The sequence below is a fragment of the Mustela nivalis genome (genome assembly GCF_964662115.1).
Source record: "Mustela nivalis genome assembly, chromosome: 1".
NCBI lineage: Eukaryota > Metazoa > Chordata > Mammalia > Carnivora > Mustelidae > Mustela > Mustela nivalis.
Genome location: NC_139020.1, coordinates 192,575,619 through 192,599,043, shown reverse-complemented (window position 1 = coordinate 192,599,043; position 23,425 = coordinate 192,575,619). Strand labels below are relative to the sequence as shown.

The 23,425-nt window shown below is 46.9% G+C and overlaps 1 protein-coding gene across 1 annotated transcript in view; it reads right to left on the bottom strand.

The window, feature by feature from the left end:
• Window positions 1-258: 258 nt before the first annotated feature.
• ERC2 (ELKS/RAB6-interacting/CAST family member 2) overlaps window positions 259-23,425 on the bottom strand; it is a 922,859-nt gene continuing 899,692 nt past the window's right edge. Inside the window, 2 exon segments of the mRNA XM_082738672.1 lie at window positions 259-3,097; window positions 3,100-3,228. Coding sequence (XP_082594798.1) covers window positions 2,930-3,097; window positions 3,100-3,228 — 297 coding nt within the window. The 3' untranslated portion in view covers window positions 259-2,929.

The window sequence follows — 23,425 nt, the reverse complement described above, 5'->3', positions numbered from 1 at the left end:
ACCAAGGGCATGGGATGGTGGGGAGGAAGGGAGAAGGGAGATCCCGCCAGTGACTTAATTTCTTAATATGAACCTCCGGATTCAGCCTCGTGTCAAGGGAAATTTGTGCCTTGCTCCCTCCTGTGAAGTGAGTATACAACTTTCCTCAGCCATCCTTTTTTCCGCAAGACCTTAGGTTCCTCAAATGAACACCTGTGACCCCAAAAAGATTAGAAACCACCACAATCGGAACATTTATTAGAGATGGAATGAACTCACTTCAGAAAGAAACAAAGTTTATTTGATGAATATAAATAAGGCGATCAGCACAAAGTACTCCTCATACACATGATAACAAAGTTATGAACTGTACATACCTTGTATGCTGTTGTACTTCTACTAGACACGAGGTTACAATGACTGGCTAATACATGCCCACTGGTAGTTTCTGAGGGTTCCTTAGTTTTATGTATTGTTTTCATATCGAAGTCCATAATCACATGGTCAATATTCACAACCCACATGCCACTCACTTGGAGAAAAATTACAAGAAGCACTATCAAACAAGGGTCTCCGGGAATTAGATACACTGACCCCTGGTAGCATTCAAACGTTACTCTACACAAACACATCTCAGAGAGAGCCTATGTCAACACATTTGCGGTCTCATCATAAACACTGTTTAAAAAGTAAATTGAAACCCATTTTCAAATGAAAGTTGACACGCTGTTAACGTGCATACTGGATACACAAAAATCATTAAATACAAAATCGAGACTGTACATCAAAACCAAATGGGGTATAAAGTACAAGCCTGTTTTTGCACAGAGCAAGAAGACCAACTTCTCCTAAATGTTAGCCTCCACTTTTTTTTTTTCCAACTTTATTATGATTAGAAGGGTACCTGCTAATGTTTGCGCAAAGGAAATATCTCCCCAACATCACAGTGTTTGTTGTAAACCCAGAGACTCTTTTTGTGAAAAAGGGAATTTTTTTTTGGTAACCCCCAAAACATCAGAGAATATTACACGAAATGGGAAAATGTGCTATGTCAGATGGAATTTAATTTTTAAGGGACTAAGTAATATGCCCCCATAATGGTGAGATTGATAATACTTGAACCCAACAAAAGTGGGGCCAAAAAATGCCCCCTCAAACAACAGCTGTGATAAAATTGGCACATACTGAGTAATAGCTAACTATATGTGGTTGGTTGCTTTTTCTGTTTCGAGGACCCTATTTTTCCTAGTGGGTTTCCTACACCTGCTTCAAGTATTCAGTCGCAGAGTTCAGGTCAGGATCGGGCTGCCGGAGGCGGGGAGGACCGCCTTTTTTGAGGACATCCAAATTGTTCACGGGGACACGCTTACGTGCCCTGGGTTTTCAGTGCGACATCATGTCAAAATGTGCTATAAACGTTTGCAAAGAACTCTGCTCTCTTCTCCAGTCGAGATCCTAAAACCCTTTGATAGTTAAAGGACAAACTTTTTAAACATGAATGTATTTGGATTGTTTATGCGACACGAAAGCTTTACGTAGTTCGCTATACTTACTGACGACAAGAACAAAGCCAGAAGCAAGAAACCTGCTTGGATATATTACTCCTAACGCACCAAGGATGAACAGTGCAACTCAGACACAGTTTCATCTTCCCCGACAAATAAGGTGTCTGTCTTTTAAATATCTCTATGGCTCACGGGAGAGGTCTGGAGTTCATTGCACCAACATTTTGAAAAGTGATAATAACAACTAAATTCAATGCAAGACTTCAGGAGCATCTGTGTGGAATCCTTCCCACAGCAGCAAAGAAAGACAACTGTATTTATTAAGGCCACTCATGCTTTACTTCACTGTTTATCCTCGTAAGAATGTAGATTTTCGTCTCCCACTTGCGTACCTGTGGAAGGCTTTCTTCCATTGACGAGAAAGTGGATCAATGCGAGAGTCGCACATGTTTGCCAGACTGGTTGTGAGTTTTATGCAGTTAAAACAACCTTCCTTATTGTTTCATTTTCAGAGAAAGCAGTAGGAGTTAAATCCTCCTTAGTACCATGTAACGTTTGGAAAAGACCTCCAAATTTGGTCTCTTTCCCTGGCATGTGCTTTACATAATGACTCTGTACCCACACACGTGTTGTGTAGAGCTATATACAGATACACAGCTTTTGTGATTATTCCTCATTCATCAATGTTTTCATGTTTGATGCTGAAAATGCTTTGGAATCCATGTTGGAGACATTAAAAAAAAAAATGAGAAATGACCCTTCATTTCCAGAAGATCTAAGCTTACACAGCATTTGAATCTGGAAATGTGAATGAGTCCCAGCTTCTCCATGGAGACCTGCGCGTATGGGAATGGTAAGAGCCTGAGGCTCGGGTACGTCCCCACCACGGGGATGTGTGGGCCACACGGAATAGAAGGGCGCGGGTGCCTCAGGCTGTTGCCACTCTCCAGCACAGAAACAGGGTAGATAGGATCATGAATGATTGATTTGGACATGCCATGCTTTGTCAGAGACACACACCATGTTCTCATAAGGCGATTTCTTGGCAAGTATTAGTGGTTTAAAAAATTGATTTCATTTCCAACCTGGCCCAGAGGTAACTACTGGTTACACCATCAAAATACGGTTCTTCAAACAGCGGATTAAAGAAATAGAGGAGGGTAAAGGCTCACCATTTTTGGTGTTTTGGTTTCTTCGTCAAACACTCCATGCATCCTGGTGTACAAACACTGCCAACACCACTCATTCACAGAATTTACACTTTTTGATAATCTGATGCCTTAGGAATGACCACTTCGACTGAACCAGCAGCAGAACCGGAGATGAAGCAAGTGGTCCAAAAGAAGCTGAAGCCACAGTTAAAATCCCACGGAGTTCAAGTTTATCCCACGATGTTGAAGGAACATAAATAAAATGTATCAAAGAATGACATTCAGAAGAGATGATCACATTTTGAACACCCAAATCCCAACCCCCCTCCCACCCAGAAACGGAGGATCTGTCATTTTCCTCCTCCTCCTCGTTCTTCCTGCCCAACATATCTGAATCCGTGAGAAATGACGTGAGATGATAAAGGAAATAGCAAGTCGAACAGAACTGTGCGCCGTAATGAAAATGAAAAGCTCCGCTTCGGTCCTGATGCACGTTCCAGGTGGTGATGGCCAGTGATGGGAGCCACGCTGCAAGAGATGATCAGAACATTGCTGCAGAGCTGCATTTCCCCTTTAGTTAGCTCTTCTGATAGCTGCAACAAGAAAGCACAACATTTATCAGGGAAAGCAACTGCCCCTGAAGAGGAGATTACAGATAGAGCCAGATAGAGCTGATAGGGCCAGCCTTCCCGTACCGCCCCCCTGCATGGACCCTCTACTACTCGCTTTGGCTGGGGTTGGTTGGCATGGGGAGGAAGCACAAAGGAAGGACAGAGTGAACACGAAGTTAAATTACGTCTTGTAAACACCTTTGAGAAGAGGCCTCTTTCAAAAGATGTCGCATACAGGTGTAGAGGTCTCTTGATGGGCAACAAGAACGTGAAAGGAAATATACCAGAATGTTCCAGGGATCACTTCTACGTGATCAGAGTATATGTTTGGGTTTTTGCTCTTCACGCTTTTCAACAATGAGTAAGGTTCTTAAACTATTTTTAACTTCATGTTATAGACACCAGAGAGTTAAGGATGGTCAGGACTCCAGAAAACTTTTAACATTTGCTTCCAAACCAGCTGAGACCAACAGGTTCGAAGAATACTGGACCTAGCCATTTCCACTGCGAGGTGTGATGCAGAGCAATGGGAAACAGGGACTCAGAGACTGGCACACAGATGTTCACAGCAGTGTTGTTCACAATAACCAACAGGGAGAAAAAAAAAAAAAACCCACCAGGCATCTATAACCAAAAAGAATGGATAAACAAATGTGGTCTATACATACAGTGGAATATTACTCAGCTCTAAAAAGAAATGAAGTTCTGATTCATGCCACAGTATGAATGACATTGGAAGACATCACAGCAGCGAAATCAGTGAAAGGAACCAGGCACAAAGGGCAAACACTGTATGATTCCACTTACATGAAATATCTCAAAGAGATACATTTGTGTATGCAGAAAATAGATTAGAAGACTGCCAGGGGCTGGAGGGGAGGAGAAATGGGGAGCTATTGCTTAGTGGGTATAATTAAGCGATCTTTTGGGATAGTGAGAAAGTTCTAGAAATGGACAGTAGGGGTTGTACAATCCTGTGTAGGCACTGAATGCCTCTGAATTATGCTTAAGTTGTACCCTTAAATGGTTAAAATGGTGCATTTTAATGTATGTTTTGCTACAGGGAAAACATTTTAAGAAAGGATATTGAATAGAAAAGAACAAAACAACGTTGGCCTCCCCCCCTTCCCCCCTGCACGCAAAGACGTGCGTGCTTGACCCTAAGCATAAATGGAACAGCCAGCCATCCGCATGCGTCATGCTCTGGGGACAGAGAAGCAGGAGCACCCCATGCTTCCTCACCGCCCCATCAGGAGGGCCAGGGGTGGAACACAAGTGCAGCCTGGGAAGAATCAGTAAAATGGGTGGGAAGAGAGGCCTGGCCCAGAGGACCCTTCAGGAGATGACTGGCTCCCCCCGCCGATACTCATTATCATTCACATATGGCCTTTGAATACTCGGGGAGTTTCCGGGCACATGGCAATAGAGCAGCTCTCTGGGGAATATGGCAGTGAGAGGAAAGATCAAACACACGCACACACACACACACACTCACACATGTGTGAGCCACCTTTTGTATAGAGCCTGCGCTGTCTGAATTGGTGGTCAATGCACAGAATTTCTTGAGCCACACTGACTAATGAGAGCGCCGGAGACCCCAGTGTCCATACAGGTAGGCGGTTACTCCCAGCCCTGGTTAAACAGTACAAACGAAATATGTGGCTTGGATGAACTCTGCTAATTCATACTCTGAGGAGTTTGGTGTAACCCTTCTGGTTAAGAAACTTGAATCGGGGCAAAAAAAAAAAAAAAATGACTTTTGCAGAGCCAGAAAGCTAGGGAGTTCCTAGAGCAGATCATATTACTTATTCTGGCACATAAAATCTCTGCAAACTTCGTATGAAAATTGTAAGTCAGAGCACGCTTTCTGCTTCATGAGCTGTGCATAGCTCTAATTCTTTTGTGCATTAAGCATTTCTTAATCATCCTTTTAAAGGGCTGACCAATATATTAAAAGGCCACATGATTAAAAGGTAAAGAGAAACCCAAAGTAGTACTAAAATGCACCAGTCATATTTTACAGATGGGAAAACGAGTGAAAAATAATTACAGTGAATGCCTGATGTCCTTGATGTTTTTCCAAGATAAAGTAGCAAAGAACAATCATTTATTCAGTTGAGAGAAAGATTTCCAGCTGGGTAGCAGGTCACTAGGCAGAATACAGTGCCTCATTAGGGCCGTGCGCGGCTTTGGGGCGAGGTTTGCACTGTGGAAGAGAGAACACTCAGAAACGGTTTGCCGCTCCTTCCACTGGACAATCCATTCACCGGGAGCCGAAATGGCTTTGAGAGAAAGACTCAGATGATGGTTCCCAGCAGTTAGAAATGCAGATGATCCCTTGCTGGGGGACAAATAAGCCTGTGCTTTAAAAAAAAAAAAAATGAAAATCAGGAATGAGGCAATCCAGGCAGCCCCCCACGGCGGGATAATCTCTGGCCAGACCCGCCTCACCCGGAGGGTCACAGCTGCCCACTCTGTTTCCGAGCACCTTCTCCTGAAGCACCGGACTCGGGGTGCTCACCGGTGCCCCCGACAGCCTTGTTTCTAAGGACGTCACCTCCATCTTGGGTTCCCTGCGTGCAACCTGCAATTACCATCCCACTGCCCTCAGGAGGGAGGAAGGATGCTAGCCGGGCCGGCCCCTCTTTCTCCAGCCCCAGGCGCCCTGCTTCACCTGTGCTGGACTTGCTTCTGCTCGAAGCTCTCCTTTCTCCTCGCCTCACAGCCCAGCCTGTCTGATGAGCATTTACACCAACCCTCCATGCGCCTGATGCCCGCCCACTCTCTGGTCTCAGTTTAGGCATCACTTCCTCCCTGGAGGCCTTGCCTGACCCTGCTGAGTGTGGGATGTAGCACAAGAAGTCTCACGCACACTTCACTGTCCCCTTGTGGTGATGTGTCTGGACTTGAACTATCCAGCATGGCAGCCACCAACCACACGTGGGTACCTTGAAATGTGCTGGTTCAAACTGAGATGTGCTCTAAGTGTGAAATATATCCAGATGGCCAAGATTAAGTAAGAACTTATTTTTTTATATTGATTTTAAATGATTATAAATTAATATATTGAATTTTAGATTCAGTATGAATTTAGTTTTTTTAATTTTCCTCTGAGTTTATCTAATTTTTAAGTATTTCTCAAAATTCCTATTAACACACAGTGTGATATTGGTTAGTGTAAATTTCATTTTGTTAATATTGATTTCATATTAAAATAATACTTTGGACATATTGGATCAAGTTAAGTAGAGTACTACAATTAATTTCTCCTGTTTCTTATTGGTATTTTTTTTTTAGATTTTATTTATTTATTTATTTGTGAGAGAAAGAACACACAGTCACAGGGGGATCAGCAGGCAGAGGGAGAAGCAGGCTCCCTGCTGAGAAAGGAGCCCCATGCGGGACTCGATCTTAGGACCCTGGGATCATGACCTGAGCTGAAGGTAGCGGCTTTATTGACTGAGCCACACAGGCCTCCCTCTTATTACTATTTTTAATGTGGCCACAAGAAAACTGAAAACTCCTGATGTGGCTTCCTTTATATTTCTATCTGAATAACCCTGGTCTGGGCTATAAGATCTAGGAGGGAGGGGCCAGGCAGGTCTTGCTCATTTATCATCCCCTGTCCTTTGCACAGTTCATGGAACCAATTGATTCACTCATGCATCCACAGGTATGAGAGGGCATCCAGAGTAGGCAGAATCCCACCCCCTACCAAGATTTCCTGCTCTGACCAAGACTATGAACATCTCACCCCATGATTATGCCAGCTTGCAGAAGTCCCTGGCTGCTGGTAGCTGGTTTTAAGTTAATGAAGAGGGACGATCTGAGGGGACCTAATGTAATCGCAGGAGCTTTCAATAGCAGAGGCTTTTTCTCTAGCGAGTAGTGGAAGAGAAAGGGAAACTTCAAACATAATTGGGGTTTGCTGTGTTGAGATGGAGGGGAATCATGGGACAAGGACTGAGAGTGTCCCACACAGTCAAAATGCAGCCCGCAGCCGACAGCCAGCGAGAGAACGGGGCCCTCAGTCCTACAACCACAAGGAACAGAATCTGCCAGCAACTTGGATGAACTTGGAGGCGGTGCTTTCCCCAGGGCCTTGGGTCAGCGTTGTCCAGCTCGGTCAACACCTTGACTTTGGCCTCATGAGACCCTAAGGGGAGAACCCAGAGGAGCGCGACTTGGCTTCTGATACATAGAAACTGTGGGATAATAAATGGGTGCTGTTTTCATCACTGGGTTTGTGTTAATTTGTTGTGCATGGATAGGAAACGAACACAGCTTCTTTCTGTGTCAGGCAGTGTACCTGGTGCTGAGGGCACAGTAGTAACAAAGACTGACAGAATCTGCACCCTCATGAAGCTTGTATTTTTAGGAGTACGACAGCCAATAAACAGATACACAAATAGATAAGAGAATAAGGATTTTAAAAAAAAAAGTCTGTGGCTCAAAGGAAATGAACAGGGATCTGTGTGACAGGCCTCCTTAAGACTTACTGATCAGGGGTGCCTGGGTGGCTCAGTGGGTTAAGTCCTCTGCCTTTGGCTCAGGTCATGGTCCCAGGGTCCTGGGATTGAGCCCCACATGGGGCTCTCTGCTCAGCAGGGAGCCTGCTTCCTCCTCTGTCTCTGCCTGCCTCTCTGCCTACTTGTGATCTCTATCTGTCAAATAAATAAATAAAATCTTAAAAAAAAAAAAAAGACTTACTGATCATATAACAATTATGATATTTTTCTTAACATGGAACGGTGTCCATAATTTTCCAGCAAAGAAAGCAGATTTCAATTCTTCATATGTAGTTCAATCTTATTTTTTGCAGCAACACACTCATAAACATAAACATTTGCAAATGTCTATACCAGCATATTGTTAATAATGATCTCTGGGTGGTGGTTTAAAAGTTTCTTTAGAAACTTTGTTGTTGCTGCCCTTCTTCGATTTTTTTTTAAACCAAAGAATGTGTAACTAGTCTCATAGTAGAAGTCTATTTCCATTGTGAAAAGTCCTGACTTGGCTCTGGGGAGGGAACCAAGCCTGCAGTTGGTGTGCCCAGGTGGGGGGGCCTTCGGGGGTGGGGTGGGGGGCCTGCAGGGGTGGGGCGGGCAGGCTGAGGCCAGCAGTGAGATTCCGGCCCAGGACAAGCGCCCCCAGGAGACCAGGCTATAAACGTGTGGTGTCTCACAAATATTCCTTCAGACTGTTTTTCTTTGGAATAAAGACACCTGCCCGATTATGACTTTCTTCTCCTGCCCTTTCAGTAGTGATTTGCAGAAACTGGCTGGGAGAAAGGGGTCTTTGGTAAACACGGAGGGGTTAAAGGGGAAACTGTTTAATAACAGTAGTAAAACGCAGGCTATTTTTGACATCTGGGTTAATGTCCATTACGCTCCATGTGCTTTCCAAATGTGTGCTGTGCCCCCAGGTACAAAAACAGACACCCATTCACCAGGGCTTTGGACGCCCCTGACATTGCTCACGGTGCCCACGTAACAGCAAGCCTCACAAGCTCATTAACAGCTGCCCAAAGACAAGAGATGCTCATTGTCGGGGGGGAGGGGGTGGGCAGCAGGCATCCTGCAGAATCACTCCACTAAGTAATTCTGCTCACAGGAAAACCCAATAGAGTCGTTTCTGCTCAAAAAAAGAAAAAAAATTCTATAACTACATCTGTGTTATTACTTAACATCTTTTAAAACGGGGCCGAATGGGTTTCCCGTTTTTCTCATGAAGATTTATTTATTATTGTTGTGATCAAAGTGGCAACAAATTATGTTAAATCATTTAATTTTCTTGATAGGAGCAACCACCTTGAAGCCATAATTCAAAAATATGAGTGGAGAGCAACATTTTACCTTGCAAGTGGCCTCCTACAGCTCCACAGGGCAATAAAATGTAACACTTGAGAGCCCGAAGGGCTGGGGGGGTGGGGGGGCGTGGGCCCAGCCCGCGCTCAGCTCAGAATTGCAAACTGCTGTTCGGGATGGTAGAGCCTTCTGGACAGGGCAACAGAGAGACTCTGGATTTGGATTTCAACGGCTGGTTGTATGTGCTGAGTACTACTCATCCACAGCGTTTTAAAGAAAGGAAATCAAATGCACGGTAGCATAAACTGCTAGGTCTCTTTAGGACTTATTTCTGTAGTTATTATTGTAGTCAGAATTACTCATAGCTAATGTTTGGTGCGCGCCATCTGCCGTGGAGCCCAGTGATTTTGCTCCAACGATATCAAACTAGAGAGTGCCACGGTTCTAACTGGTGTGACAGCCCCTGAAACAGATGAGGAAACCGAGGCCTCCAGGGACTAAATGCTTTAGGTCAAATTCCCACCTCCTGGGGTCTGACTTGAACCTATATCCTTTTTGCTTTTAGAGCCCATTCTCTTTACTATGATGTCAGAATTTTCTAGATCTTGGTCCTTTGTTTTCCATCTTCCCAATTTTTGTAGTCTTCGTAACACCTGCCATGTTTAATTGATAATTTTCCTTAAAATTTTTTCTTTTCTAAAAATTTAAATGTCCCTTTTAAGAAAGGTTTGCTTTTATGTAAGCGCTTGTTTATATCATTCTAACAAATAAGGCTTATGATTGAAAATTTAAAAAAAAAGATTTATTTTAATGCTGTAACGGGGTCAGTATTTGTCTAATACTCCTTATAAGAATTGCCTGTTTAATTAATTCAAGTGTCCAAGAAGTACCTAAAGCTATCTTCTCGGGGAGATGCAGGGCCCTGCCTGTGCCTAGCCGGGTCTCAGAGACCATTCCCGCCGCCTAGCAGCGGCCTCCTGCTGGTGGCACCTGGCTCGAGTCATCGGGCTCACTCATTCTCATCCCCAGGGCCACCAGCCATTCTCAGCACCGCCTCAGTTGAAATTTCAGGCCAGGCTAGGATGGGCCAGCTTTTCTCTTCTCTTTTCAACGCAGACAGCAGCAGAAGGGAAGGTCAGAAAACTGCCACTCAACACCAGCATTAGGCACTCTGTGCAATTTTTAAAACACTGATTGAATAGAAATGTGCTTTTAGCTGTAAGTTTCCTTAAGATAATACTTCCTCAACCTAAGGCAGTGCCCGTATGCCAAAGGGCTTTGTGACTTTACTCCAGGATTTCCTGATGGGATACCATGGACACTTGGGGCTGAGTCATTCTTTGTAATGCAGATGCTTTCCACTATGGCCTTGACTCCTCGACACTAGGAGCATCACGCACTCTCCCAGGTAGGACCATCAGAAATGGCTCCCAATATTGCCAATTAGCCTCTGGGAGGGCGGTGGAGGCGGGGGCGGGGGGGGGGGACAAAATCCCTCCCCCTAGATGAGGACCCTGGTCGAATCCATTGTTTTTGTATTTAATGGGTTAACCGTGCTGTTTACGTACAATTATATTTTTGGTAAGTCACGTATCGCATCCGTGCCTCTACCAATGCATACAAGATGGGAACATATTTGCAGAAATAAACATCTATTCTAAGATGCCCCATATTATTTCACACGGTGGACAGATTTAGAAGTCCCGTGGAAGAAGGTACAACCTAAGTAATAAAAATAATGAAAATGTACAACTTATCCGACATAAAGTAGAAATGCCACAATCCTGAGATAGCGAGACACCTAAGTCACTCGCTGAGCTAAGTGAAAAGGTAAAATCTAGTTTAAATTTATAGCATTCCTTCGGTGTCCCTCTAGGAGTTTGGCACCTTGCCAGGGTTCCTTGTTAAAAATTTGTTAAACGTGTTTGGCATTAATGCAAACACAAAGTGGTCATTTGTTACAAATTCTATTGGAATGCATTCATTTAAGGCAATGAAGTAGTTACTAGAAAAGAAAAAAAAATGTTCATTAAGTAACATTTTAAAAATACAATGATGTATGCAGTGTGCAGCTACGGGCGCCCCGGCGGCTGTACGGTCGCTGACAGAGTAACCGCACATTGTGTTTGGTTTGAAATTGGAATCTTTCAAACATTAGTGATAGAACAAAAACTGGTTTTGTTTGTTGTCAAAACCGATGTTAGTCTTTCTTTCCTGAACTAGTTAAAATAACCAGAAGTTTGGCATACGATTTCTAACATCTCAAATCAGCGAAACGTCTAGGTTAAAATAATGCTTTGGGAATCTCTGGGAGTGCCGAGAGTGACATCGGAGACAGGGACTGTTTCAACAAACAGAACCCCCCGGGCCCGGGGCCCCTGGAGAGAGGAGAGATTGCCCGAGTCATCCCGGAGAAGCCCGCATGGGGAGGGCCACTACCTCCGTGCTTCCCGCCTGTCTGAGGTTATTAGGTTACCTGGAGAGGGAAAACCATCGGCTTTCATCATGGAGACGATGGAATCCTATGAGCAAATATCCTACGCCTTGTGTCCACCTTCCTGTGCCACCCTGAGCTGCTCACACAAAGGAGTTAGTGCCGAGTAACGGTGACTCCCTAGCTCCCCCAAGAAAGGGCTCTGAAGCTCAGCTCTGGGAGAGAGGGATTATTTGTCACCACAGGACGTTTGGCCCCGCGACACGGCTGGCTGTGGATGTCCGCAGAGAGCACGCCATCTCAGAGTCCCCGGATACTTGCCAGAGCCGGTCCGAAAGGTGAATAGAAAATTCCCACCTCACAAAAGTGTTCAGAAATTATTCACTGCTTTTTTTCCCTTCCCCCTCTCTCTCTTCCTCTGATGTGTTTGCTGCCAGGAAAGTGTCCAGATAATAAAATCTCAGTGGTCTGGAGCGTCACGAGCCCAAATCCCCATATCCCCCAAACCTCTCTTTAGGTTGGTCTCCCTTGTGGTCTGAGTTTGGTGTTAGTGAGTCTGCCCTTGAAGGGCATGGACCCAGGGTATCTTGTCCCTAAATTCTTGAAATCTTCTAGATCAAGAATAAACTTAGACAAAATGTAGCATCCTGCGTGTGGCATGGAGAAGTTTGCCTTTCCCTTCCCAAGTGCCTCAAGGACCAAGAACCAGCAGGTCTAAGAACAGGGAGAAAATACTTCCAGAAGTCACAAGAGTACCTGATACAAACGGTAAGACACTGGCTTTGAGTACTACTACAGAGCACTTCTTGGTTTCATACCATTCGGCGGGTCCTCTTACAGAGAAAGAATACACAAATAGTCCCCAGCATTAGGGTCTCTCCCAGGGGCTCTGGAAAAGTCTTTCTGCTTGAGGGGGTCCAAAGCTCAAGCCCCATTAACTTCAGGATAAATTCCTCGGCGTGCAATTAAAACTTGTTTCTGAGATGGCATTTTCAAATTCAATGGAGAATAAAGCAAAACATGTTTTCAAATCCCTTACTGACAAGAATTCAGAACTTGCCCTACCCAACCCAGCAGACCACAGGGAAACGTCTCTTCAGCCTGGGCGCTGAGAAGGCGGTCAAGGGCAGGAAGGAGGCGCTCCTCCTAGAAAGAGGAGCCTCCAAGGCCTTCTGCAGAATTTGAAACATGAAGGAACAATTTGATATCCCAAGTTTGCCGACGAGAAGTGGCTCAGATGACAAGCGTTTACAACAGGATCTTCATAGAGCCAATAATGGCAATTAGTCCCCAGAATTTGAAGGCTCCCTTCCCGCCTCGCTGAGGTGGAATGCCATTTACTCTTGGGCTGGCGACTAATTAGGGGTCTCTTTTGAAGATCAAGGTTTTGTGATCCCTGCTTCTTAATAACATGGTTTGCCTGTCGGCCACCTGGGTCCAGGCGAGACCTCCCTTTCCCCCTCCCCAAACAGCAGGCAGTGCCTTAGGCCAAGAGCAAGTGTGGGCAGGAAAACACAGACCCAGCCCGTTGAGCAATTTAACCTCTTCACCGCCGAGGGCCTGCAGCCCAGTGCTTGATTCGGCTGCGTGGAAACAGAGAGCGTGGACCTCGTTTCTCAGACAGGGCGGAAAGGCTGCATGCAGTGCAGAGAATCCCCCTTCGTGGTGCAAACACTAGGCAGCGTGCTTTCTTGCGCAGGAAGAGAGGCAGGAAGACTCCACTTTTCCAAATGAGTGGTAAATCAAGAGGCCCTTTGCATTCGCTTCAGGCAGAGCTGTTTCCAGAACGGATTCTAGAAGTGACTGGCATAAAGGAGGCTGGAGGTTGAGGACCGTCAAGTGCACCTTCTGGAGCTCTAATCTAACCAGTCATCAGGCCCAAGAGGCTGAGGGGTCTGCATCAGCAGAGCTCTTGCCAGGGTCCCCATGGCCTTGCTGTGCGCTCCTGGGCTGGCAGCTTCGCTCTTTAGAGGGAGAAGCAACACTGCAGGAAAAGTAAGCTGCAAAGAATTAAACTTGTAACAACTTGGGCAAAGCACTGGAAGCAAGCAGGGCTGGTCCTTGGGCTGTTGACACACTCTGGCCTGGGTCGGTTGTGGTCACTAAACCCATTAGCGTTCCGATGTGGCAACAGCTAAAGCAGCAAGTTCAATGTGTTTTTGTTTAATTTTTAAATGCTGGGTGCATGCTGGCAACGACAGCCGCCGAAGGCAGTCAACCCCACTGCCATAAACACAGTCGTCATTGTCGCTGATCTGAAATTCACATTTTCAACTATTTATTTTTGGCAGATAGGGGCTGAATGGCGTTTTGCATCTGATTAACTGTGCTTTAATTTCAACTTTCTTCAAACTTTTCTATGTTTTCAAAACAACCACCAAATCAGAGTTTTCCTGCAACAAAAGGTACTAGCTTTTCATGGGGGTGGGGAAGAACTCTGTGGTAGGTGGAGAGGAAAAGAGGAAATGTATAAACCCAAGCCAGCAACCAGCTGAGCGAAGGTGGACCTTTTGGAGATATGCAGGGGCTCTGAGGGCCCTCAGAGACCTAATCCACAGCCACCTGCCAATAAGGGACTAGACAAAAAGCTACCTCAATTTAGTCGGCAGAATTGGAAGGGATGGGGTCGGCAGAGTTGTGTCTCTTAAATGAGACATGAAGGCAGATTCAGCTTGAATTTGAATTGGTCTTCAAATTATGCTTATGAAAAGTATGAGACTCTTTCCATCCCTTCCTCACTCCCTTCATTCCTTCATTCCTTCTCTGCCTCCTGCAATTTTTATAAAGTATCTATCAGGAGCCATGTTAAGTCCTGGGGACATGTGGCCAAACGAGATAGATGCTGACTTCAGGGAAGGCACAACTAGTGAGCATGTCAGACATTACGTTCAAAAAATAATTAACATGAACATACGATTAACTAATTAAAAATTCGGTAAGTACCAAGGAAGAGAATGACTCCCCAAATTCACTGAGCACAGTCACTTTCGATCAGTGGCATCCGGTCCTTACACTGCTGGAGAGTTTGCAATTATTAGCCCATTACACCGCTCCAGAAACAGGAGCAGAGAGGTCAAGTTACACACTCAGTGTGTAACAGCTAGTCAGTGGTGGGGCCCTGGTGCCATTTTGCACACTGAGACATCCAACCCCAATTTATAGGAGCACATCGGGTCTGGTCTGTTGGGAGGGCTGGAGAGACTTTCCAAGGAAGTCACGTCACTAGTGGGTTCAAACATCAGCTGGAAGGGAATGGCTACTTCTCCCTCTCTTCCTCCTCTTCTTCTTCACTGTGCTAACAGAAAAGAAAGTCTGTAGATTTCTATGCATTCCTAGGTTTTGTCCAGACTCTCTGCCCTTTCAAGTTGGTGCTTTTTGTCTCTCACCAAGAGCTCAACTACAGGCTCCTTCAAAAGCCTCCACTTCAGAGGACCGAGGTGCATGCATCCTCCTTCCCCTCCAAGAGCTTGCATCATGGCCTTCCAGCGTCATGGCACTGGGGATGATTAATCACTTTTAAATATGAAAAAAATTAACATGTCCGAAGCATTCTTCTCCACTGTCGAATGTTTTGCTTTAACGTAGATCCAGAATGGCTCCCTTTCCCAGCAGTTCCAAAGCAATACATTTTCAGTTGGAAACTCAACTGCAGAAATCCCATCCAGAAGCCCCAAGCCATATATCTTAACATCTTAATTTCATTTAGGAGGAATGCAGTGATTGATCATTTATCATTCTGAGATTGAGTGAACTATCTAGAGGATTCCAATCTATTGCTTCTATGCAACTGATGGGATATTCACATGTCTTCTGTCTGCATGAGGGCTTCGGGGTCCAAGCTGTCTTTGAAGGAGTGGAATGCTAAAAAGATTATCGAGGGAGGGTCTGCCTTTACCGGCAAAGTATAACTCTACGGCTTTACTTCTTCCAAATTAGAGCCTTCCCCAGTGATAGCCAGGATGTCTGCTGCTGAGTTACTCCCACTCCTCCATCCCCACACAGGGAATCTTGCCTTCCTGACCTTATCCTTTGATAGGTAACTTTGAAAGGCCTGGGGAAAACCTTCCCAGGAAATCCATTGGCGATGGTGGGACTTGACTTCTTTTCCAAGAGATTTCTATTTAACCGAAAGCTGCTTTGTCACAAAGGCATTTTTACTGTGGCATAAACAAAATGGCACCTTCCTGGGGCATCTGGGCCAGGCCATTGGCATCACAGCTGCTATGCTGGCTTCCACTCAGGGTACCATGATAATCTCTTCATGTTGGGTAGGGATGCTTGGACAGCAGGGAAGTGGCCAGAATATTATAGAACAAGATTTCTAGAGTGTCTATAGGACCACCGATCTTGAGCTAGATGTGTGGGCAGGAATGAAAACATGGTCCTTAAGCCTGAGCATGTTTTCTATAGTGGTGGATCCCAACTGAGAGCCTACTATGAGTTTCACATGGTGTGGGTTTTAAGAATACACACAGAACATGATGACTCTAAAACTGCAACCCTTCTCTGCCAACATGCACACACAGAGTTTGCTCAGGAAGCCCACTGCTCAATAGACAGTTGCTCAAAGGGAAATGATGATGTCCATGCCCAACAAGGAAAGCAGAGGCGATTTCTGAGGAAATCCAAGGCTGGTCACATTTGCACAGCATTTGAAAAGAGACAGGCTCTCTGGTTTGAATTTACATTTTAAAAAGTGGTATCACCTCACACCAGTTAGAACGTCAAGAATTAACAAAACAGGAAACAACAAATGTTGACGCGGATGTGGAGAAAGGGGAATCCTCTTCCACTGTTGGTGGGAATGCAAGCTGGTGCAGCTACTTTGGAAAGCAGTGTGGAGGTTCCTCAAAAAATTAAAAACAGAGCTACTCTGTGACCCAGCAATTACACTACTGGGTATTTACCCCAAAGATACAGATGCAGTCAAAAGAAGGAGAACATGCACCCCAGTGTTCATAGCCGCAATGTCCACAGTAGCTAAACTGTGCAAAGAGCTGAGATGCCGTTCAACAGACGAATGGATAAAGAAGATGTGGTCCATATACACACCAGAATATTACTCCGCTATCAGAGAGGATGAACACCCACCATTTACATCAACATGGAGGGAACTAGAGGGGATTATGCTGAATGAAATAAGTCAAGCAGAGAAAGACAATTATCCTATGGTTTCACTCATGTGTGGAACATAAGGAATAGCATGGAGGACCATAAGGGAAGGGAGGGAAATCCAAAGGGGGGGAGAAACCAGACAGGGAGATGAACCATGAGAGACTATGGACTCTGGGAAACAGTCTGAAGGATTCAGAGGGGAGTGGGGTTGGGAGAAGGGGTAAAAGGGTGGTGGGTACTGAGGAGGGCATGTGCTGTGATGAGCACTGGGTGTTACACTTAACTAATGAATCACCGAACACTCGTCAAATACTAATGATGTACTCTACAGTGGTTAGCTGAACAGAATAAAAAAAAGAAATAGAAAAATATTTAAAAAGATTAAATAGAAGTGTCTGTCTGTCTGTCCTTCCAGGTGTGCATGTAATCCAGGGCCCAGCCCTCGATCTCACCTCCAGCAACTGCTCAGGGAGTCCGGGAACTCTAGAAGGTCACCGGGACTGATGGGCTCCGGGTAATGGCGAACTAGTAAATACGAGGCCCCTCAGGCAGACTCACGCTCCCACCTGTAAGGGGGCTCCTAGCTATCACAAATGTTTCCAACTTAGATGTGGAAGGGCCCTGAGAGGCAATTCCTGTGCTGCTTTTGTCGCTGGTCACTTTGAAGATTAAAGAAGGAAAAACGCATTTTCATAACATAGGAACTGGCTGGAAATTTCCCTATTAAGTCCCACGGTCCTGGCAGGCAGAGGCTGGGTTTAACTCTTCCAAGACAGGCCTGGCAGCCAGAGTGAGGGCTAGGGAATGTCTTGAGGAAGAACTAGGCCAGAAATCAAGGAGGTGCGGCACCAAAAAGTGGATACAGTCTGCACCAACGACATTGCAGAGTTCCAGGGGCATCTTTGGAGTCGCTTCCAGAGACCCACACAGTACGCCTTCAACGTACTCATGTGGTCCCCGTGTGACCCAGGGGTATGTACACCAGTGGCCTTGGCTTTGCTACAGAGACGAATTGCCTGAGGATCCCGTCCTGTGGGATGTGGCAGACCCCTGCAAAAACACTCAGACCACCTCCTGGGCCGTGCCCAGCTGTGCAGACAGATTCGGAGGGGCAGAAGGAGCCACAGCGCTGGGTCCCCATTCAGGGCTTTTGCACCTACAACCCCCTCCTCCTGCTGTCCTCAGATGCCGGCTTAAATGCCACTTCTTCCGGGGGGGCCTTCCCTGACTCCTGTTCTTGGTCACATCCCCTTGCCAAACACTCCCTCCACACTCTCTCCCTCCTCCCCCCTACACGCTCCTGTCTCGGAACAAGCTGCAGTTCTGCTTTTGTGCTAGCATCTGACTCTCTTCTGACTGCAGCCCTCGCCACCTTCATGAGGACAGGCTGGGGATGCCTTGCTCACTGCGGTATTTCTTACAGGCCTGCCACACGGTGGGTGCTCGACAAACATGGAAGTGGATTAAGGCGACAGGGGAACCCGTCAATGATAACCAATAAGTACCGGATGCTCGCTATGTGCCAGCAATATTCCTAAATGCTTTGCAGCGGGGATTTTCAACTCATTCTTATTGGGGTCCGATAATTCTTTGTTATGGGGACTGTCATACACTTGTGCGATGTTGAGCAGCAACCCCGGCCCCTCCTCACTGGATGCCGGAGGCACACGCACTCCTCCCCGAGTCACGACAATCAAAACTGTTTCTAGACATTGCCAAACACTCCTAGGACAGGCAAGCCTCCCCCTCAACCACCCTGCTGAGAAGAACTGATGTACACAGATTAATCCACTCCTGTGCACAACCACCCATGAACTGGAACTGTTCTTTACCTCGTGTCAGAGTTCAGAAAACTGGGGCCCAGAGTGGGTAAGTGACTTGCTCCAAACCTCACATCGGGAGCCCCAGGTGGTTCGGTTTCTCACTCTGAAGAGGTGCTGGAATAAAAAAGGGCTGGCTCCAGGCCATGTGGGTAAAGAGGTGGCCAGTGAAGGTCCTGGTCTTTCTCGTCTTTGCTCAGTGAGCTTCCTTGCCATGGCCCTGGGCTGCAATTTCAGATTGTCCCAACCCAGGGCCCTTTACCGGGGTTAGGCTGGATTTCTGGAAGGACTCCTCGTAGATCGGAAGTGGCTACACATCTTCTACTCACTGACTGCTTCTCTTTCCTGGGTCAGTGGCCAGGGATGCCCAGACCCTCTGGGAGCAAGGCTGTCAGAAACTAGCAAGGTGAGGCCAAGGGTACCTCACTTAGGCACGCAGAAGGCTCGATGGAATGTTACTGGGAAGGTGGGCCTCAGATCCAAGCCTGTCTGCAACTCACCATGGCAGGTCCTTAAGCCCTGGACCACGGTTCAGCCAAACTTGGTAGCAATCCTAATGTGCGGACCGCCTACCTTTCTGCACCTGCTCAGGTGACTCCATTTGTGGACCCTTGGTCTCTCAGCCAAGAATGGAGGAGGAGGATGACACTGTCCACCCCAGAGGGTTACCATGAGACAGGGCCAAACAGAAGCTCTGCACACGTGAACTACCTATCACTTTTTTCCCTTTCTAGTTTGGCTGCCCTCAAGTAAATCACTTAACCTCTCTGAGCCTCAGTGGTTTTTTTCAGTTTTGTTTTTCATTTACAAAATGAAGGTAATAATCCTAACTTTTCCAGGTGGTTGAGAGGATGAAATAAAATGAGTTTGTTTATAAAACCCCTACACCCGTCCCTGACACATAGTAGATGTCCAATTACCAGTACTTCTTTTCACCTCCTCCTCTACATTCACCCATAAAGAGTAAAGAGATGGGCATCAGGACCAGTTTGATCAAGAGGCTGAAAGTTCCAGCATGGGGTGTTTATGCCTAGGTTATTCATGGGCTGGACAAGGGCCTTGTCACCTTCATGAAAGGAAAAGGAAGTATGTAGAACAAAGAGGGAGCACATCACAGGGGTCCGGAAGGAACAGTGCTAGACGAACCCAGAGCATCTCTCAAACTACAAATTCCATGCCTCCAACCTACGGCACCCCTGGCAGCCAGCCTCGTTGGCAGCTCACCCTTTCTCTTTGGGCCCTTCCTGTTGGCACAGCCGACCTGCTTTCCAAAGCTTCGGTAGGACTTTTTTTCATGTCTCCAGCTGGTAGATAAACTTTGAAGGATATTTCTGTGGCAGGTACAAACCTGGACAGGAAGCCTCAGGAAGAAATCCTAAATTAATTATATGTCAACATTTAAGCCACAAGAAGGAGCAGTTGTCATAAATTTTTGGGAGGTTAGAATCCAATTTTAGTTGTAAATGCGAGCGAGCTCACTGACTCACTTGTGAACTGGTGCCAACAAAATGATATATTTTACATTCTTTCACAGCTTGTTTTGGCTAAACACAATGAAGAGAAGGGTGGGGGGCGGATTGCAGTTCTTATTCTTCACCAGGCCGATACGGTCAATCATGCAGAAGAACTACACCACGCATGTGCCAAAGCAGAAGAAATAAGCTCAGTTTATCCACTTTTTCGGTTGCCTTCCACCCTCATTGAGAAAGGAAATGGGGCTGAAAAGTCAAAAGAAGGTCTTAAGGACTGTGGTCACCTTGAGCATGGCCCAAGGCTTGACATTCTTGACAACACATCAGGATGCCCCCCAGGAGTCTTGTCCAATTTCTTCAGCCCTGAGCAAACCCTGGCATGATAATGTCTTCTGAAACATCATTTCTCTGAGCATTGGTCATTAGTTAAATCTGGTGTCAGGTAGTCATTGGAAGAAAAGCAGAAAAGTCTCTCCAATCTTCATAAAATTCAGAAGGTGGGAGTTTCGGGGTTGGTGACCAAGTGGAGATTTGGGGAGAGCGGCGTGCCTGCGGAGGCCATGGGAGCTCGGAGCCTTTTCCTTCTGCCTTGCCCTACTCATCTCTTCCATCTGGCTGTTGTTGAGTTATTTCCTTTTATAATATCCCTGTCATCTAGTTCAAAAGAACAGGAAGAAGAAAGAGAATGAGGAGGAGGAGGAGCGGCGAAGGGGAGGCAGTGGCAGCGGAACTTAGGCTAGGCTACTGCTGTGGGTTTTACTTTCTGCTGGCTTTCTCATTCATTCATTCAACTGATTCTTCCAGTAGCATTTATTTTTGCTGAGCTAAGACTGGGGATATGGTGGGGCGTCGGACATGGGCCTTGATCTTAAAGCTGGGCAGCCAAGTCAGAGCCTTAGGTGAGGAAGGAGACAAAGGCAAGACAATGTGATGTGTGAGCTAATGCGGGTAGGTAGGAAGGGTGCCCCAGGAGCCCGGGAGGCACCGGATACAGTCAAGGAGGGTCCACAATGACCCTTGGAGATGACTTCCATGTTGAGACTTGAGGAGTAATAAGCAGGACTTAGCCAGAGAAGGAGGACAGAGAGGAGTTCTCTGATTACAGGAGAAGCCTATGGAAAGGCCTAATAGAAAGCCAGACCAAGGTCCCCTCAGAAGTGCAAGCACTAAGGACAGCTGAACACAAAATGTGAAGGGAGAAGGGTGCTGACAGGGCAGTGAGGAAAGCAAGGCCGGCCACACAAGACTTTTGGCTACACTGAGGAGACTGGATGATTCCCTCAGGGCAGTGGGATACCATGGAAGGGGCGTGATCTGGCCAGATGTGTGGTTGAGGAGCGTCCCTTTGGGGCAATGTAGAGGCTGGGTAGAGGCAGCTGGTGAGGCTGTGGAGAGGCCTTAAGGGACAGACAACTCCGTGGGTGGTAGTGTGGGCAGAACTGTGCCCCCTAAAAGCAGACATTCAAGTCCTAACCCCTAGGACCGGTGAATGTGACCTTATTTGGCAACGGGGTCTTGGTAGAAGGAATCAAATTAAGAGGAAGTTCAACTGAATTGGGGTGGGCCTTAGTCCAATGCCTGGTGTCGTTCAAAAAGGAGGGACATGTGGACACAGAGACACAGAGAACCCACACAGGGAGAACGCCCAGGGAGGGTGGAAGCAAAGGCCGGAGCGACGGCATCTTCAAATTAAAGAACACCAAGGACTGCCAGCAACCACCAGAAGCCAGAAAGACACAAGGAAGCATCCTCCTCTAGAGCATGGCCTTGTGCACACCTTGATCTTGGACTTCTGGACTCCACATGAGAGGAGGCGTTTCTGCTGTTTTAAGCCACCCAGTTCACGGTACTTCGCCATACCGCAGCTCCAGCAGACAAACCCAGGAATTGTCGTGGAGCCTCGCTGCGCTGCTCCCAGCAGCACCGAACCTCCACACGGCCTGTGTGCTGAGCCACCCGCGCCCATCTGGGAGAGGGTCATCTGAGATCCAAGAAACCTCTATCCTTCACGCCGGCTCCCTCTGACCTGGTTGAGCAAGCAGTGCTTCGTGGCCTGCGAGGGGCCTCTCCCAAGCGTGGCCATCCGTGAGAGAGTTAGCACCGAAAGTCAATATTTGTCCCTAGGCCACAGTTGTGTTTGCGCTATGAAAGCCTCACCGGGTTTTCTCGGAGATTTCAGTCCGTGTGGTCTTTAGGCCATGAGGTAACCTTGTCCCGAAGAAACCCCTGAAGACGAGCCAGGAGGGATGCGAGTCCCAAACAGCGGGCTTTGGCAGGAGCAGCTCAGGAAGCACGAGGGGACTGGTCCCGGGGCCAGGGGCTTCGGGGGGCTGCAGTACACAATCGCTGTGTTTGTGCTATTAGCAGGACCGATTTCCTCCTGCGGCTCGGTGGAGCCTCCCCAGGCCCTCCCTCAGTCCCGATCAGCTGTTCCCAGCTGGAAGCACTCCTGTCATCTGCTTCCCAGGAACACCAGCTGACACAGCTGATGGGACCGTGGGCTAGGCCGCAGGAGTACACGTGTCCCCACATCTCCTGCACAAGGAGGAGACGACTTGCTACCCAGGTTCTGCCTGGGTAGGGTTGGGGGTTAGGGAGCAGCAACAGGCCCCTCAGGGCCCAGTACAGGGCCTGGCACTAGAGGGGTCTTCATAAATGCACATGCGCAGACATGAAGACAATAGGCTTTAGATCCAACAGAATCTGAGCTCCATCCCGGCCTGGCCCAGTTGTGCAACCTTGAACACGGAATTGTATACTTTTCTGGGGCTCAATGGCCTCGTCTGTGAGAGGGAGACACTAAAAATACAGACGTGTGGAGAGGATTAAGAGAGATCATACATGTGAGTGCTTAGTAGAGAGTCTGACAGGAATAAGGGTTCCTAAACGTTAGCCATCACAGTCACGTGCCAACATAACAACAGTGTTGATTTTCGCCATTTCGAGACGTAGGGGAAGAGGTAGGGGGAGAGAAGAGAGGGTCAAAAAAACCTCATGAGAATTCTGTTTGCAAATTCCTTCTATTGCTTTGATCACTATTGGCTGTCATGACAGCTCTATGACATAGGTCAAGGGTTGTCATCTCCACTTCTGATAAGAGAATCTGAAGTTCATGGCAGTTCAGTAACTCAGGCAAATGCTTTCTAGTGATTGATAAGTGGCAGAACAAGACCAGGACCCCGAAGTTTTCCCACCACATCTTGACAGGGCACAGAGACACTTGATGACCCCTCCTGGAATGAATGAATGAATGAATGAATGAATGGGAGATCCAGTTGGAAAATAATCACAGGTGGGGAAACAGGGGCAGAAAAAGACAGGATGGAAGCATCTGGAGACCTGCTTGGGCACTCATCTCCCCTTCTCCAACCTCTGTCCCGGAACCTCTGCCAACTCTCAAACCCTAGGATGGGTAAAAGGAGGAATGAGAAGCTACTGACTAGCAGTCCTTTAATTTCCCGAGCCTCAGTTTCCCCAACTGTCCGGTGGAGAGGACCGCACCCCCACAGTCTTGTTCAGAGGCTCGTACAT